The 19814-nt window shown below is 41.3% G+C and overlaps 1 protein-coding gene across 12 annotated transcripts in view; it reads right to left on the bottom strand.

Annotated features, from left to right (window-relative positions):
* LOC124952955 (dystrophin, isoforms A/C/F/G/H-like) overlaps positions 1-19814 on the bottom strand; it is a 224664-nt gene that overhangs the window by 149573 nt on the left and 55277 nt on the right. For all 12 annotated transcript variants that reach the window (XM_047503644.1, XM_047503649.1, XM_047503650.1 and 9 more), the window contains one exon: positions 14657-14762. In XM_047503644.1, coding sequence (XP_047359600.1) covers positions 14657-14762 — 106 coding nt within the window. The remainder of the gene's footprint in view (positions 1-14656; positions 14763-19814) is intronic.

Below are 19814 nucleotides of genomic sequence, written 5' to 3'. Positions count from 1 at the left end.
ATCCTCTTGGATAACGTTTCTCATTTTTTCCATGACATGATTCATCGAACCCGCTCGTCGTTCTGGCGCACACTACTCTCCTAAATTACCTCTGCAATCCGTGCAAATTGTTTGCAAATTGCGCTCCGTCACGTTACACGATACGAAGAGAGAGAGAGGGAGAGAGAGAGAGAGAAAAAAGTAAAAGAAAAAAAGCCTAACTTATTTCCGTTTTCCTTCTAGGACGGGGAAATAATTGATACCAGTAAAACACGAATCGGCACGAAACATTCGAATGCGATTATCGACAACGAGTGAAATTATCGACAGGAAACTTGTTAACTTTCTTGAAGATAGGAAACCTTGTCGTTTCTGTTTTTCCAACCAGGATTCACCATTCTAATGGCCTCCGGCGGCTAATCACGAAACGTCGATACTTTCCTCGCTTATACTCCTTTATTCTTGTCTCTTCTAATTTATCAATGTAAAAATTTTATCAACAACCGTATCAAGAAGAAAATTACAAAGAAAGAAAATTCTGTGCAGCGAAAGAAATTGACTCCTTGGTTTATAGTTTCAACTTTAAATTAACCTTCAGAACTCGTTTTGCCACGTTTAACTTTTTCCGAAGAAAATCGGATAAAAGAGCTTATAAAGTTTTAAACGTCGGGAGCATTAGAGAGACAAGAAAAAATTGGTCATGCCTTTTACGTTACGTTTAACTTTCTTTCCTATTTTCTGAAGAAAATTTGCGACGACGCAAATACATGCGTGTAAATAGAATATATATATATATATACATATGTATATATGTATATATGTTTGTAAAGCTACGTAACTTTCCGCATTCTTTGACAAACTTTTCAAGATCTTATCGGTTATGGCATTTCTCGATGTTGCAAAATAATCGCACTTTGTGGCGAAAACTTTATCGAATCATTGGACCAGTACAGTATCGGCATACGGTGTCTCGAAGAGCCAAGTTTTTCATTTCTACTGAATAAAATAAAAGGAAGCGACTACTGTTTCAAGTCGGTACCGACGTTCGACGTAAAAAAATTACCATTCCTAAAAGTTTGAATCCTACTGCGAGACGTAAGAGAAAACGGGATCGATTGCATCCTTCTCCTCTTTCGAATGAATTTCGTCAAATTAAATAAATCAGGCTATCGCTCGCCGAGATCACTTGATTTTTAATACTTGATTTATATTTTTATATAAATTCTTCTTTGTTATACTCGAAATTATTCTTAAAGTTCCAGTTCTTAAGAATAAATTCAAAGACAATTCGTTCAACGTTTATTTGCTTAACAATCTCCTACATCTTCGAAACTTGCAGAATTTCGAATTCGCAGGATAGAGGAGGCTTCTCTGTCCTTGGCAAACACAAGAATTCGAATGCCTCCTACTTCGAGCGATCTTTGACCGAGAATTGCTACTTTCGAAAACACCGCACGTCTTTTCCCTCCACTTTTTCAGTCTCCTCGAGAAACGGAGATCCTTCTTTGGAACCTCATAAAGTCAACTCTTTTTTTTCTCCTTCCCCCTGCCCCTCCCCCAAAGAAAAAACACTTCTTCTATATATTTCGGATTAGAAAGAAATTCGTCAGTCCAGCTAAGAAAATTCATGTCGGTCGGGAGAACTTTGATCGATAGTGGTACAAAAATAGAGAGAGAGAGAGAGAGAGAGAGAGAAAGAGAAAGGATAAACAAGATATAGGAAGTAGAGACTTGGTATTAAAGAGCACACACGAACGCGATAAACGTATTTAAAGCATGCATTCGACTAAACGCATGCGTGTGACAAGTTCCTTTGATAGTAACTTTTAGCCGCATATAAGTAATACATAGCTCGAGCATGTTACAAAGCCACAGACTGTCAGATCAAAGGGCAACGCGAGGTACTATGAGGTTTTGAAAGGACCTCACGAATGAGAGATAAATACGGCAAAAGAGAGAGAGAGAGAGAGAGAGGGAGAGAGAGAGAGAGAGAGAAGACCGTCCGTTTCAGATGCTATTGCGATCAGCTCGATCGAGAACTTGTTCGTTAGATTTATAATCGCGAAGCAAAAAGAAAAGAAAGGAAAAGAGGGAATACGCCTCAAGGCGAAGATATAATTAATTGAAATAAGAGGATAAAGTAAGGAAATATAAGGGAAAAGAGGAAACGTACCCTGATGAGGGCTGTAGTCGGATCGTCGTCGTGCACGAGCACCAGGTGATCCGGAGGGATGATGGTGACCTTCCTGGATCGAAGAAGGCCCAATAATGACGTCGGTAGAGCCACGTCTCGACGATATACCACCGATCGGTGACGACGAAGACGAATGTTCCGAGTCTCTACGGTGTCTCGTCACATGCGGCGAATCCTGTGGCGTCCCATGACCAGAACTCATCGGTGTTCTCATCGGAGAACCGTGCGAGGAATATGGCGAGCCCGAGGACGACGAAGTCGGTCCCCCTTGTTGCACGACTTTATCGCTACCTTCAAGCGAACATCCGTTGGATGATGATCATGGACCGTTCGTCATCCGGAAACGAGACGAAAGACCGCTGGACTATGATCGTCATCGAATTCGAAAGATCCGAATTCCAAGGATTCCACTGGTATATATAAGTACGGGATGGAAAGAGGATAGTTAATCGATACCCACGTTGAAGATCAATAAATGTCATTCCGAAAGACTTCCGCGTACTCGACTCGCGACATCCCATCGACCACGTTCTCGGGCGACAGCTCGAAATCTCTTTTCTTGGCAAACGGCCTTATTTTTTTTTCTCTGTTGCGCCAGATGCAATAAAGTTTGGTAGCTGCGTCTAAGAGACGAGAGCTAAGAGAAAATTCAATCGCCCTACGCGATGGAATTCTCTTAGTACGCTTCCGTCTCGTTAAACGGTCGAATGCTCGATTAATTTCTCAAACGAGTTATGGCGTCAAAGCTACTTCGACCAGACGTTCCTAGGAATTTCATGTCGACCGTGCCGTAATCGTCTCTTCTCTCTCGCTCTCTTCCCGCATATATATATATGTATATATATATATACATATAATGTACACATACACGCACACACAAATTGAGTTATCGAGTTATCGCGGTAAACGATTAAAGTACCTTAAGGATAATTTCAATTGGAGAGAAATCCGAGTCGCGTTTTGTAACGTTCGCAACACGCGTAGAAAAATGATTTCAGTCGCAGTAAGATTAATATCGAGTAGTTCGAACGAAGAATCGATCGCGACTCGATATTCGAATCGATTATCAGGACACAAGTTGTTGCTCTCCGAAGAAGAATCGAATAAAAGCGTCCGTACGATTTGCTTCGAGATAACTATTCGACAGAAAGAAATGTTCGACGTTATAAAGAATATTTTATTCGTTTAGCTTATTCCTAATGTCCGATTCGATCGTCGTCCCCTGAAAATAATGGGCGTATTTCCGAACGTCAGGTATTTATCGATCGAAAATGCAAAGTTGCAAGTCCATTTGTAACATTCCCTTTTCCAATAAATTTCAAGAGAAAGGAGTATCGATAAAGGACTAAAGAGAATCGACAAGAGAGGATAAAAGAGGTAGAGTCCAGTGGTCTTTCGCGTATCCTGGAATGAACCGGCGATCAGAGCCGGCGTTCCGATACCTTGATGCGCGGTCTCTCCCGGACGATGAGAAATTCCGGATACGAGCGCTGTTGGATGCGTGGGAGGTTGATGAACGATACCGGCTGGTCCGAGTGGATTGACAAACCCATGAATTGGATTGCCATGCATCGGGCTGCCGTGGATCGAGCGCGATGGTACCATTCCGGGCAAAGGTATCCCTCTCGTTTGAATCTCATGAGCGGAGATGGGAAGATTGTTAGCAGGAGGATGACCTGGAACGGGACTAGCTCCGTGTACGGAGCCTCTTCGATGTTGCGACATAATTGGAATTCGATAGCTACGAGATGCTCTCTACGGCTGAGGGAGGAAACGAGGCTAACGGAGAGATGCCGGGATGGATCTTAATACTCCCACGAGATCGACCACATCGATGAGAGCTATATATATATATATATATATATGTATATATATATAAAGAGAGAGAAAGAGAGAGAGAGAGAGAGAGAGAGAAAGATAATACTATCTCGAAGGACTCCTCTCGAAAGCTTTTCAATTAAGGGCCGATCGAGGTCACCAATGATTCCCGTCAAATATACCCCCTTAAGCTTCCTTATTTTATACTCTCTCTATCTTCCTCCTTTCGTATAATTCGTCTTTCATTTGAATTCGCCGTTAATAAAATTTCTTTCTTTAATTTTTCTCGAGCTCACGTAATTCGTTAACAACGAAAGGCAATAACGGAGGAAAATGTAGAGTGCCGTCTGGCTGGCTCCAGTCCGATCGTTGCTATAGAATAATCGACCTCGTTGGATCCAATGGACAGTCCTTCGAGAGATGGATCGCTAGGAAACGTTCATGCGTATTTTTTCCTATCGTATATCCGGACGAATGTATATCATTATTTTTATTATTAATAACAAACGTTCAATACGCTAGATAGATATTCTTCATGAAAAGAGAAATCTTTCCGATGAATGGTGTGACTCGATCGTCGAGAGAAATACGATAAATACGTGAAAAAGTGGAAAAACGTGTTCTTTTTTAAACGTGATATACTTCCCCTCTTCTTCTCAAAACAATCGACTTTCGTGACTCGTTTGAACGCGATACGAAGAGCACGTTTCTCTCATCGATTATCGGGACCGATCGCGGGAGAAGGATCGCCAGTATCTTTCCCCTCGTAGAAAGGAGAACGTTCTCTATTAGCACCACAGCAGACTCGCTCTCGTCTAGATTTCCGCTCGCTACGACGACCTTGGCAGCTCGGACTTGTTGATTTAAGACACTTGTTGGTTTTAGTCGCTCCTCATCGGTAAGGCTTCTTACAAGTTGCGATATGCGCGTCGATAAAAAATGATATCTCTCTCTTTTTTACTCGATCCCATTTCGTTTGATATGTCTAGGACGTTGTTTGATATCAGGACGAGTATTCTGCCCCTTGAAATTATAAAGCTCGAGCAGAATATTGTGCGAAATTTTCTTCAAACTATTCTCTGTTAACGATCGAAAACTTTGTCACTCCGTTTTTTCTTTCGTCCAAGAAACTTCCTGCGGGAGATAGAACGTCGATAATCCGTAATACGAGAGCCCTCGGCCGAGGTAACTGTCAAGTAAGATTAGAATCAAGCCTCAATTTCTCTTAAAGAAAGGAAACGCGTCACGTCGCGCCGCGTCGCGTCGCGTCGCGTCACGCACCACGTCAGGTTAGCACGGAAAACGTACGGCCAAATTTTATATATATATATATATATATATATATATATATATCGCACGATCTCGCACTATGTCGCTACGAAAGAAGAAGGGAAAAAAGGGTAATAAGGAGGAAGATAAAAAGTGAGACGAGCGAAGCCGGCGGTTGGTTGATCGGTGACGGCGCGCACCGAGCACGTTTTCGGCGACGACAGTTGGAGCGTCGCGACGCCGGCAGCGTCGGGGTGAATAGTCCGTGTGCGACAGGGAGCGGCCGCGCGAACACTGGAAGCAATCCATGCCACCACCACCACCACCACCACCACCACCACCACTAGCACCACCCACTACTACCAGCGGCAAGAGCAATACTACGAAACGAGAGTCAACGTCAACCACGTCGGACTCTCCTCGGCAGCGCCCTATACCATCCCCTCTCTGGGTCTCCCTTTCTCTTCGCGCCGGCACGTCGATGTGCGTCTGCGGCGGCGGCGGCGGCGGCGACGACGACGACGACAACGGCGGCGGCGCAACCCCCGTCGACTATCTCCCCGCCGACTATCCTCTCGCAACTAGCGGCAGGTAGATACCAACTATGCTGCTACTCGCTCTTCGAATCCTTCTCTCTCACTCTTTCCACCCTCCCCTTCTTCCACTATCCTCTATCTTTTTCTCTTTCCGTCTATCTCTTTCACCTTTCTTCCCGCCTTGCCAACTTCCTTCGTACATACCCTTCGACCACGAGTCTACTACACGCTACTACGCGCTGTAACGTAGGCGCACCGCACGCGTTTACACTCGCGCGCATGCACACAACTTTGTTAGTCGGCTACACAGGCGCGTTAGGCGTGCGTAATTACTCGTCGGCGTCGTTGCACCCACGACTATACCAACGACGCTTGTATGTTAATGAACGCCCGGCTGCATTAGTTTCTCGCTCTACTACAGGTCGATAGACTTTACAAACTATCTCTCTTTTCGTTTCCTTCTCTTATACGACCGATCTCGATGGCGCACTCATTTGGCCAACCGAAATCAAGAAACGACGACGTGATAACTTTTGTCCTTTCAAGAGTACGTCGAAAATGAAAAAGAGTAAGAGTTTGAAATGTCTGCGTGAATGAAACTCTCGTCGTCGTATTCTACACAATTTTTCTCGATGATCTACTACAATTCGATCCCATCCTTTTTTTCTCTTTCATCGCTCGACTCGGATCGATATAATGTACGTTTCGATAATACCTCCTTGTGGAACGAGAAAAAGGGCAGAGAGGGAGGAGAGCACTTCACTCCGGTGCGAAAGAGAAGCTTCTAAGACGCACGAAATCCCTGAGGTCGTTTATTAGTCGGGGGTGGAACCACGTGGAATGACTGCGAACTTGAAACGTGAGAACGCGGATAAGAGAAAATGTGGCTTCCCTTGGAATGATTGCGTGTGTATGTAACTGTGTGAACTAAGGTTAAGGGAGAAGAAAAGGAAAAGGCGCAAGCGCATGACGATAAGAACCAAGAGGGACCGATAAACGAACAAGTGCTTGGTCCACGGTAAAGAGAAGAAGGATGAGATAAATGGGCGAATTATCTAGATCGTACCATACCGTGAATCGTATGCTCGCTCGTTCTCACCTTTTTTCTTATCTTTCTCATACGCATTCTCCTTTAATCTTTTTCAGCTTCCTCCAATCGAGTGAAATCTTACGCGAAGAGATACACGCGTAAATCATGGTAAGTTAGTAAAGTATGTTATTCGATCGTTCGATCGAGCGGCGCCTTTTTAACGTTAATAAACATTAATAAAATTTCCACGTATTCGTGAAATAGTAGCAAATCATTTTTGCCGATCATTTCATGCGCTAAATAGATCCGGTGATAGTCATTAACTTCGTTGGGTAAACCTACGTAGCGGAAATGCGGTGTAACAAATTGCTTTCGCTCGGTGTGTATGTACATCATTGTAATTTCGCATCGAACGTGGTACGAGAACCTTCAAAATTGAGGACGAACCGCGGGCCAACTCGTTGCTCGTTGTCGAGCATCAACGCCGCGACCTTTTCGCCTCTCTTCTCCTCTCCCTTTTCTCCGATCTATCCCCATCGTAACGTCGCGATAACGTCGATCAGCAAGGATTCTACTACGCTGTCCAATGGCGATTGTTACATTTTCACGCGCGTCTCTTTCCGCTCGATCGATGGATGGATAGTTTCCAAAATCCGATTCCATTGCTCAATTTCACATTCGATGGGTTTTATGTTGGACGAGACATTATATGAACGTAATGCTTCGACGTTGCAATTTTTCTTTGCAAATATCTACCGCCAATATTCTTAATACTTTAATTCGCATTTAATTGCCCTACGTAAAATTACGTAGGGGAAAAGATTTTCTTAAAATTAAGTCAATTTTTTTTTTTTTTTTTTTTTTTTTTGTTCACTACTCTAACTTTACGCTCGCGTCCTCTTAAGTAATAAACTTTTCGCTATTTATGAAATGGAATTGGAGGAAGATGGAGAGAGGAAGAGGGAGCGCGAGTCCAAAGTTCCAGGAACACAAAACGCTCGTCACCGGTGGTAAAATTTCTAAAGAATTCTATTAATTCACATTCAACGAGAGAGCTTGCTCTCCAATCAAGTATGACTCTAACTTAACTCATGGCTTTGCGATTAATTACTTATTCGACGTTTTTCAAATATCGCTCTTATTTGAAATAGGTAAGCAATTTTATTATGAAGCTTTTTCTAGTATAACAAAAGAAAGGGAGGCAAAAGGAAAATAGACGACATTTTTGAAAAATACTTTCTCAACAAAAGTGTTCTTTTCTCTGGACGGAATCGCTTTTGGCACTGCCAAGGATATTCGGATGGCGATACAAATACAATGTGAATAAAACATTGCGCGTGCCTGTGATACGTGCACGCGTGGATCGAATTCAAAAGCAGCAGCTAGCTAGCATGGCTGCCTTGTCTACGATGAATCTCCTTGCGAAAGCCTTTTTTCCTTACCTAAAAATCGTCGCAATAAAGTTTATCTCAAAGATCCTAATATACAAGAAGATCCCCCATGATTGCGGCGTCCCTTTGAACGTGAGCAAACTTCCAACTTGATCCTAGCTTTCATTTTATTTGACTACGAATTTGATCGTAATTATTTCAAAAGGTACGTTAAAAATATGGAAGAACGTTCGAAATTAAATCTGATTTCGCTATCCAAAGGTGCTACCTTGGCGCTACTATCTTGTATTTTCATTCCCATGATGCATTAATTCTCTAGCGCCTGCGAGCAATAATGTCTGTCTCGATCTCGTTAATAACGTAGTGCAACATCCCGATTAATTTATCTAATGCCCTTGCGTACGATCTCGTTTCGTTATCACATAGAGCCTATTACGAGCGAGCGCCATTAGACAGTATTAGTAAGTATTGTCTGTCTTCTCGTAACGGAAATCCTTTCGATAGCCGATCCGATGTTTGCTGCGCGCTAAACAAAACCGCTTATACCCACTATCGTAATATTTTTTGTTATCGTCAAATATCATTTGCCGATATATATATATATATATATATATACACACACACGCACACACAGTTAAGGAAAATCTTGGTGCAAAGCTAATGGACTAAAGAACCGTAGGAAAGATAAAAAGCTCATGGTAGACAGGATGAGAGAGAGAGAGAGAGAGAGATAGGGGAAGGAAAAATCATGTTCCCACCTTCCCGCAAAGCATTACACCGGAAGCGACGAGATAAGCCTTTTACGTGGGATGTGAAAAAGAATGATCGTTGCTGGATCAAAGTAGGAATATTAGCTCGGGTCTTGTACGCTGCTTCTCGACAAATGGAAAAGAGAGATCGTCGAGTGTCGCTTAGTTAGGAAATAAGACGAAATCTAATGGTGTCGTAGAAATGTAATTGACGACAAGCAGGATGTACATGGATAGATTAAAATGAAAGTCATAAATCTCGAGGAACATTGAGCGCTCTTGAACGTTCGAAGAAAAAAGGAATAGAACGTAGAAAGCACATTGATACGCTCTGGGACGGATTCCCTTAAGAGCGCCGCAAAGTCCCGTTAGTTCGCCTGTACGACGATGGAGGGATTGCCGAGAAGAAATGGGAAGACACGATATTACGGCATCATATATAAATCATTCGCAAATCAATATCCAAGCACGCACGCTGGTCCACGCTGTCCGTATGGAATTGAAAAATCTTCGTGTTCGACGGCGATCACACCCCCGTCCAGCCCCGATCGTTACGCTAGAATAAATTACGCTCGGATAATCGAAAGAAAACCTAAACGATGATGTATCGCCTCTATCTACACGTACATTGTTAGTTATAACAAATTGTTTTTAACGTATATTCGCGTATTTACCTATACAAAGATTATGCGCCATTAATAATATTAACGAAATAATAATTAATAATTCTAATAAAATTTATTTATACCCATATCGTAGTGTTCATTTAAGAGAAAAAACTTTCCGACGAATTATTTCTAACAAATTGCTTGAACAATCGTGCAAAAATACAACGAAAAGATACAACGAAACGATTATCCTTTACGAAAGTTCTTCTTTTTTTCTTCGAATCTCTACGATTTCCGATTCCGAGAGAAGATATTTCAATGTAAAGTTACCTGACCTACATAATTTTTTTCAAGAGGTCTCATCGAAGCGCTTGGAATTCATAAATTCTTGAAATTACAGCTGACTGATGTAAACAATTTTCTCTATTTACTACGAGGCGTACGCACGTAATTTTCGTACTCCGTGTTTACTCTAATTATGAATTGCGAATAACAAAGCTGCATATTTTTGGATCGAAAAGTCGTAGAAAGTTAAAAGAAACATCGTTTTTTCCCCCTCCCCGGAGAAGAATATTCGCATTTTGTCTAGCGAATCTGACAACATATTTATAGTGCAATCGTTGTTGTAAATCTTTCAAAGCCACGTTTATTCCATGTCGATTTTTCTAAATATTAGACACTCTATCTCGTTATACTATTTCTTATATTAACGATCCAACTATAAAAATGTAATTTTTTACGTGATAATAAAGAAAAATTCTAAATAGAATATAAAATAGAAGGATGAAATAGTCTATATTAAATTTCTTACGTTCTGGCGTCTTTCTTACCTCATAGCTGGAAAGATTCTGAAATAAATCATTATCAACTTGCTGCATTCCTTTGATACTAGATCGGACACGGAAAGCATGTGCATCGTTTGCTAACAACAAAAGGGGATTAACTTCCGACGTGATAAGTCCTAGTCTCCTTGCAGAAAAAGCGAGGAGACACGCCCTTTATTGCCCATGGAACAGCTTTTCTCTCATCGCGTGTAATAGAGGAGGCATAATGTCTCCATCAACGATTTCCCATTATACTTTCGGACTCTGCTCCACTTATCCTCCTCCCTTTCCTACCTTCTTCTTATTCTTCCGCCTTGATCCAAACGTTCTAGGCCTTCCTGCGATACGAAATAAAGACTTCTCTTTCTTCCTCTTCTCCTTCTTTTCTCAAATCAAAAATTGCTTCTGCTCTCGACGTACAACTTTTTAGAGCCTTCGTTTCAACTCAGATAAAGTAACTCGAAAAAAAAAGAGAGAGAGAGAGAAATAGCTCGCAGTAAAGATAGTTAAAAGAGACGAGCCATTAACCGTCCAGCTTTTATCTTTTCGCGAGACTAATTAATTATACTCCGTTTACTCTCGGTAACTCTACTGCTAATGTACTACGAACGTGGATGTGCGAAAACGCGTTAATTATAAACTGAAGATAAAAAAATATCTCTGTCGTACCGTAAGACCAGCTTATTTAAGATGACTTTTTCGCAATTAAAACGAGAATCTGAACTTGTAAGATTTGTTTAGCACACGGTCGATCCAACTTGACCTAATTGAACGGCTCACGGTCTAATTACGAAACAAAATTGCGAGAAAATAATTAGTACTGCGAGTAATCGCCAAGCTATAACTTTAGAAAATAATTCTGTCAACGCGATGAAACGTGTTATCGAGGGGAACTCGTCGATACAGCGAATCGTTTTCGTATTTAATTCGAAAAACTTTCATCATCGTTCACTCGTCCTATCTCGTAATTTTATTTACGGACGGGAGGAGAGAGAGAGAGAGAGAGAGAGAGAGAGAGAGAGAGAGAGAGAAGAAAAGCCGGCCGATCTTAATGCGATGCAAAGTACACAGACGAGAAAAAAAAAGAAAAGTATCCCTGTGGCTGTCTTCTCAATTCTTCTGAAAGCTTCGAGTCTTTATCATATTATTTATCCCTCGACACGCACACCATCCGAAAGCCAACAATAAAACGGTGCAATTTTATTCGGGATGAGCGATGCCGTTTCGCTCTGCTTCCAAGATTTCGAAGTAAGACGAAGAAGAATGGGAATAGATAAATGAAGAGAGAGAGAGAGAGAGAGAGAGAGAGAGAAAAGAGAGAAAGGACAAGTGGGAGATAAAAAATTGGTCGAGGAAAGCCAAGTTCTAGTCGGTCGATTTTATATTTGCACAAAAGTAACGAGAGTAATGGAAAGTTTCTCGCGATGAATGAGAGAGATCACTTATCTCTCTAGTCCGCTCATTAATTGACATAATTAAGCAATTACGGGAGGAGTTAGGGATCCTCGAGTCAGGCGCAGTAAGTCAGGCCTAAGTGCGTGCAATTTGGAACGATATGCAAAGTCCTAAATTGCAACAGATTCGAGGTAATTGCAAAATGCCAAGGAGCGAGGATGCATCGTCGTTAACAAGAACGTCCCGCACAAACTTTTATCTCGGTTGAATCGTTCTTGTATGAATCTATCCAAAACGAAACAACGTTCGTCGTAACGAAGAAAAATAATTATTGCGCTGTTATTATGAACGAAACTTATTTATCTTGGTTCAATGATACGACGAATCTCTAATTTAAAAACTATTAGCAACGAATCGATGCGAGGAACGACGAGAAGGAATAAGCATATTTGGACATCGTCCAAAAGGAAAACACTCGGTTGGGCGATTGTCAAAAGGGTCAAGCGTCGAGCGAGAGTGATACGAACGCGATGCACCTTGGTAACGTGACAAGAATGGGCTGCATTATTGACATAGTTTAACCCCTGGGGTAACATATCCCTAACCATCGAGCCATAATACATACGAAAGTACTTGCATAAGAGCTCGTGTCCGGCCCTTTAAAATGTCCTTTTCATTGATTCCTGCCCATTGTGAGGGCCGAACGTTATCGCCTCGCATCGTCATCGCGTTCCTGTCGCACAAGGGCTACGTATACAAGATGGAAAAGCTCCGATTTTAATGACTCTCCGGACAATGCCCTCAGGATCGTGACTAGTTTGGCACCCTCGTAGCATCGAAAGATTCGTCTTTAAAAATCGAACGACTAACTCTTGAAGCTCGACAATTTCATTGAAAATTCGGTAAATTAACCAAGCTCAATTTGCTACCCCGCTCGAAATCCATGGATCCTTTAGCCCTTTCAAGAAGAAGGTCGCTTTTTGAAAGCGAATCCGTAATGACTACAAAGAAAGATCTAAAAAGACGTATAACAATGTATATAGTACCAGTTTGGTCTCGAAGACGAGAGACGTCGGTCTCCATTATCAAGAGGAATGTGCTCCATAAAAGGAAAAAAACGTTAATTCGACATTCCTCGAAAACTTTCGATCGAAGAGACTTCGCGAATCGCTGAAACGATGATCGTGAAAAATGTCGAAAAAAGGAAACTGGTCTTGTAGAAAATTACAAGGTGGATCAACCAGCGTGGAAAATCAATTTCCTTGTCCAATTTCGTTTCTGACCGCATATAGACCTTTCTACTTTCTACCCGATCACCTTGCAACAGATCCTACTATTGTTCGCTTTAACGTGTTAAGCCGACGACGGATTGCGAAACGAAGTTGTCGCGTTACCAGACACAAATGAGTGAGAGACTGGCAGAGAGAGAGAGAGAGAAAGAGAGAGAGGATACGTTAGCTTCGACGACACAACATATGTCTATAACATGTGTACGCGTATGTGATCTAACGCGATAACGTCGTTGAAAAAAAAAAGCAATTTAACTCTCGATTCGATGGATATACATATTTCCATATTTCCAGTCTCGAATATTTTTCAAATCACGCGCATCGAGTAAAGTGTTTCGATAATCGCGTGACGGACGGTCTACGTGTGAAAATCTACATACGAATGATAGATATCTTAAAACGGTGTTGTCTGAAATTTGTTTCTGAGCAAAAAATACAATCGGGTAAAAAAGCGTGAAAGGGTTGAAGAATAGTAAGAATAAAGGAGGGATGAAGAGAGGGAGGGAGAATAAGGGTTTCAAGCCTGACCCCAAACTCGCCCCTCGAAGCGAGCTAGCCAAGAAATTTGCAGAGCCGAGCTCAAGACCGTGGGCACGAGTTAACGCCACATAAAACAAGCACTCGAGTCTTGGCAAGCATATAACTTGCCGTAGAATCCGTGACAGACTGAAAGGGTTACATTGAACGCGCGCGCATTTTAGCATGTCCCATATGTTTCGTGCACGTAATTAAAGTGGCCAGCCATAGGTAAGACTCCGCGCCATCGAACGATCTTTTTTCATTGCATTCGTGTTCCCGTCGTATTTCGATGGTGCGATTAGTTGCTCTACGAGTAAATATTTCTATCGCGTCAATGTAACCAAGACACTTACGTATTCCAAAGAATACGTCGTCTCAATTTTCTAACCAGCCTTTCGGCTCCCTAAAGCTAGACACCGAACAGACGCTCGGTGGGAACAATGAACGAAAGAATCGTCCAACTATAATATAACAGGCACGAAACAAAACGAGAGTGCCATGTCGCTAATACAGAACGAACAATGCCAGGCATAGAGGATGAGAATTTTCCAGGGCCCTTGAAACAATTAACGTCACCACCGGTAGGTAATATCCTGCTCAGCTTTGAATTTCGTACCGGTACGCGTACGAAAATTCAAACTCGCTCGAATCGATATCGCGATCTGCCTGACGCATCGTCAAGAAATTTCCTTGATTGCCTCTGATACGCGCAGATCAAATTGAAATAAAAGTATTTGTAACGCGTTACGACGAGGGAAATGTAAATTTTCGTAGAACGGCGTTCCTTGAAGGCCGTAATCGATATCGATGATTGAACTTGCGAAATTCGTTCGTATAATGGAAGTGCTCGGCAAACGAGGAACACGCCTGCACCGGTAGTATCAATTATGACGACAGAAACTCGTTAAGATCGCGTCGATTAAAGTTTGGATGAGCTAAGTAATGGAATTTGTTGCTTCTTGTTCCCGATCCGCCAGCAATATCGCCAGCGTCTTAGAAAAATAATCATACCTGAATGTATTATTTTGCGAAAGAAAAGGAAAAGAACACTTTACCTTTGCCATGTAATTGTTGTCTGTTCGTATCGGCACGAAGATTTTCCGCAGTGTGAACGAGTTCGTCCAATTGTGGCTTTTTCTGCTCCAACTCTCGCAAGACGTTCTGAAAAGGTTGAAAGGTAGTAACGTTAAAACCCATTAAAAATGTAAAATTTCTCGCATAAAAAGTTCTTGAATAAAGATTCCTTAAAGCGGCAATGTCCTTCCAAAATATCTCCCCGGTCCGATCGTAAGGATTATTTTATTCTCATGTCGGTGTAATATTCAAAAGCACCGAGGTGAGAAAATGTGCGCCGCGCTGGAAGATTTAAGAGGATCGGGGAAACAATAATAGTGCGATGTCTTGTTGAACCTCGGTAATACGAGATAAAAGAATAGAGAATGGAATATATTCTCTTTGCCATTCGAAATCTCTTGTCGGTCCTAATGCCATTGCTGCATTCGAAGTAGGCTTTAAATTAATCGTCGTGGGATTTGGCATAGTTTAATCTCGATTCTCTCAATGCTTTTTCCCCCCCTCGCCATTTTCTCTCTCCCGGCGTCGCGTGATTTCATTCGCATAAGCAGCACATAACGTAACGATAAGGGTAATCAAAAGGAGTAAGTATAAACACGTAGATACGTGTGTTACCTACGTCGTACATGCATATAATAGAAAGGTCGATTCGCAAGTAGGTTTTTTAAAATGAAGAGCACAACCTTTCAATCTCGCTAATGCACTTGAAAAAATGGTAGGCGAATAATATCGGAAGTTGATTAGATCGAAAATAAACGCGTTCGAACGTTCGCGTTAATTTTTTTTCTCTAAAGAAGAAAATTCGAGCGAAAATTCTCGGTCTAATGACTCTGATAAATCGAACTCGAAACAAAATGGGTCGGTAATCGATCTATCGATGTCTAGCGGAATGACGGTGCGGGACGCTTGGTTTTTACTCGCGGCGGTGTAAGCCGCACGCGTATGCACACACATTGTGATCTCGACTACTCTTCTCTGCGGTACTCCACGCTATACTACTTGCATAGGAGGGTATATGCATACTCTCGTAGCACGATACTCCAGGATCTATGCAAACTGCCGGCGGAATATCACCGAGGCCACGTTAAGCCGTCCTTTGAACGTACGCATTTTCAAAATCAGATTCTCTTTTCGTTTATAACGAGAAACGTAGACCTCTCTCTCTCCCTCTCTCTCCCTCTCTCTCCCTCTCTCTCCCTCTCTCTCTCTCCCTCTCCTTTTCGTCCGTACATTTGTTCTTGCATCTTTTACAAACTCGTTCTCGCGTCTCACGCTCTTGTTCACTTATTACAGCTAAATTGACTCGATGGTAAGCGCGTTAAGAATCAAACGCGAACATGTTTCCAGGGCGATGTAATACGCTCGAATAGACGTGAGTTATTTACGTACTACTCCTATCATCGATCGTAGAGTACTTCCGTGTCACAACCACTCGGTGAGATGCACGCGCGTCGCTCTATAATAGTCGTCGTCGTCGTCGTCGTCGTCGTCGTCGTCGTCGTCGTCGTCGTCGTCATCGACCGGGCCACCCGCTATATAAACGTCTCGTAAACTTACTTTCAACTTCAAGTTAAACGATAAGGATTATTAATAGTCCCTATAATTATTATCCTTATTGTTATATTTTATATAAGATTATATTCTGAAAAGAAAACGATGCAATTTTAATAACGTACTTCGTTATCTCGAACGATCAAAAGAAAGATTATATTTTATTACTTGGAAGGCGAACTTTGAATGTACCCTTTGAGTGATCAAAACGCGATGACAGTCTTGTTAACCTTTGGCAGCAATAAAGTTGCCTCTGTAATCTAAACTTTTTCTTCGGCCAAAGATATCATAACGAGAAGAAAGAAAAGGCAAAGACCGGTTTTTAATGTCCGAATCCAATTAAAAGGGTAATTGAAAGGAGACCAATGGTGTCTTATATCTTAACGCGAACTTCCTTCAAAGACCATGGGATATACTTTTCGACTATGCGGTTACCCAGATAAATGATTGCAGATCACCGGAACAGGCCAACTCCCACTTCCGCTTTAGCCCTAGAACGACCATTAACTACTTCTCCGACTATGAAAAATATTCTCCCATAAGCGAAGACTTTTCGTAAAACCACAAGACTTTTCGTTACAGACACGAGGTAGAATATATCAGGTAAGAGAAATGAAGGAGGACCGTAAGTAGTTGGTTTCTAAGTCGGGGTGAGTTGGCGAAAATTATACGATCGCCTAATGTATTATTCAATACGTTCTTGCATCTCGGTAGAACTTTCGTCATATCCATGGGAACGTTCGTGCGATAGCACGCTAGCAAAAATCGTTGCGTAGCTCCAAAATGGGATATAGCGAACGTATCGATAGGCAAGTAACGAAACGCGCATACGCGAAGATACGTGTAGCTATCTATCTGGCTGGATGGATGGATAGAGAGAAGAACTTGTATCGGCCAGGATTTCGAGGTAGCACGCGTTATCCCCTTCAAGATGAGAAAGATATAGGTACGAGATCCAAAAGAAATCCAATATCTTTTTGATCGAATTCGACGCACGAATCGATATTTGAAAGCGTCTAAGAAAAGAAAGAAAGAAAGAAAGAAAGAAAAAAAAGACCCATTCTTATGCGTCTTTCGAATCCATTAAAATTTCAAGGAATCAAAGTTTAAAAGTTTCTTCCGTAAGGATTATCCGTACACGTCATCGTATTTTCGTTGACGCGCGTGCATTTAAACGATAACGAAGGCCGAGATTAAGCGTTTAAAGTGGTGAAAGTAAAAAAAAGGAAAAAACATATATATATATATATAAAAATTGCAGTTTGCGAGACACGAATGTACAACTTCGATCGCAGAATGGACTACTATTTGAAGCAATTCCTTGGCGTCTATTTTCTATTATTGTAACAAAGTCCAATAAAAAGAGATAGAAAATGAAAGTTTGTTATTCCATTTCTTTCTCTCTCATGTTTCCTCGTACAACGTGTCAAAGCGAACCTCGACCGCGAAAGAATTGCCATGTTGCGGCGAACAGAGCAAGGAGAAACGAAATTATTGAACGACAAAACTGTCTGAATTCTTTTAGAGAGGATACACCGTCTGAAGGACATGCGCCTGGAAGAGATGAAAGAGGAATCGCGAGAAGGATAGGATAAAAAGAATGGTAACAGTTTTTTTCCATGCTCGTATAGCATAGAACGTGGTACGAACGGCATTGACGACAATTTTCCCACAATTTTTCTATGCTTTAGCAAAACGCTTTGGTTCAAAGAGTCGTCTGCTTTACACGACTTAAGTTAAAATCACTTGAGAATCCTTGAGTTTTCTTTCCCTGCCGGTACACTTTTTGCGATATCAGAAAAAAAGTTAGGGGAAAAAAAAGAAACGGCTAAGAAAGTGTCTATCGATACGAATTATATGTCCTTCGAGTGGTTCGTTTCTATTTTTTTTTTTTTTTCTTTTTTTTTTTCTTTTTTTTTTTTTTTTTCTTCTTTGCAATATACTCACGTTAAAGCGAAGATGAAGTGTCCCGGTATAAGGAGATCCGGCGGCCATACTAGGCTCCGAATTTTTCCTATCCATGCTCGAATAAATTAACGCAATTTATGCGCACTACGCGATAAAAATTATCGAACTTTCGTTAAGTCCCGCTCGAAAACGTGTGCTTCCTCGATTAACGAAAACTTCGTCGAAGGAAGCAACACGATTTGGTATACCGATACGCACGTGTCTCTTCCATCATCCTACATCTCTTTATATCATTTGTCCTTGTCTTGTGAAATGCATAAATAAAATTAAACAACGAACGTTCGATTGCGAATTGCATCAACGAACATAAAAATCAACGATGTAAAAACTAAAGTAGTAGTAAAGTGCCTTTCTCTCGTGAATCGTTTCGATCTTATTTTCTTCCTCTTCTTCTTTCTCTGAAAATAAGAGAGAGAATTTTTAACTCGCGGTGAAACGGTAAAGTATATCGATGCACCCTCTCGCGATTCTTTATTTACGAATAGAAAAAGGAATCCTTCTAACGTAGAGAAAAGTCTAAGAGAAATCTTTTATTAACATTCGTTTCGACTTGTCCTTCGTGTTTACTCTTCTTTTCTGCCTCTTTATTTTTCGACCGTAAAGCATACGACCAAGTTTTTTCGAATTTGATAAAAAAGAGAAAGCTAGACATAGGAAGCTCGAATGGAAGCCTAAGCGCAGAATACTTTGATATTTCATCAGTACTCTATTTATTTATATTTATTTGGAAAAAGCCTCTCAGACGCAAGTTTCTTTTTTTTTTTTCTTTTCATCGTTTTCTGTCCTCGAATGGCTGCCATGCGGAACATCGGATTAACCTCGATGGAAAAAGAAAATCGAGAATGAAAAGGAAAAAGAAGAAAGAATAAAAGATAAAAGGAGCAGGGAAAAAAAATAAAATTAATATAAACAATGAAAAGGCATGAGAAAAAGAGTGGAAAGAAAGGGCGAAAGAAAATATCGATTTTCATTCGGTTCCCACATTTTCCAAGCTTCCATTACTGATTTTCATCGCGGTATCCTCCCATGAAAATCACATTATCAGAGGGTCGCGCCCGGTAATTTGCTAACCTTTGACACGTTCGTTCACCGAGATTAACGACGCATAGCACTCGACGACGCGTCTAAAAGCATCGAATAGTACGGGCTAAGCTGCTCGATGAAATCGATGAGAACACGTTTGCTCGAAAAATTTAACACGATCCTGTCGCATGAAAGATCTTTACAACTTTATTTTTTCTTTTTTTTACTATTTTGGGCGTTATAAAAATTATGCGAAGGGAGAAGAACAAGATTGTAAATAAAACGAAAAATACGGAAAAGAGAAGAGCCACTCGAGATAAAGATGGATACAAATTTTCCTGATAAATACGCGGGAAAAATATTTCCAGAAGAAAATTCGAAGAATATTCAAGAACAACGTCGCGTCAATGTCCGTGCTTTATCGCCTTCATGTTTCTTCTGTCTCTCTCTCTCTCTCTCTCTCTCCCTCTCTCTCTCGAAAAAGAAGGGAGTAGAATAGATAGAGAAGAAAGAAATCTTAGTTCGTTTCTCCTCCCAGGAATCAGGAGGAGAGGACGGAGCAAGGTGCACAGTCAGCAACGTAAAGAACGCACGGCA

Source organism: Vespa velutina, chromosome 11, assembly GCF_912470025.1.
Source record: "Vespa velutina chromosome 11, iVesVel2.1, whole genome shotgun sequence".
NCBI lineage: Eukaryota > Metazoa > Arthropoda > Insecta > Hymenoptera > Vespidae > Vespa > Vespa velutina.
Note: the sequence above shows the minus strand (reverse complement) of the source record. Positions and strands in the feature narration are given on the sequence as shown.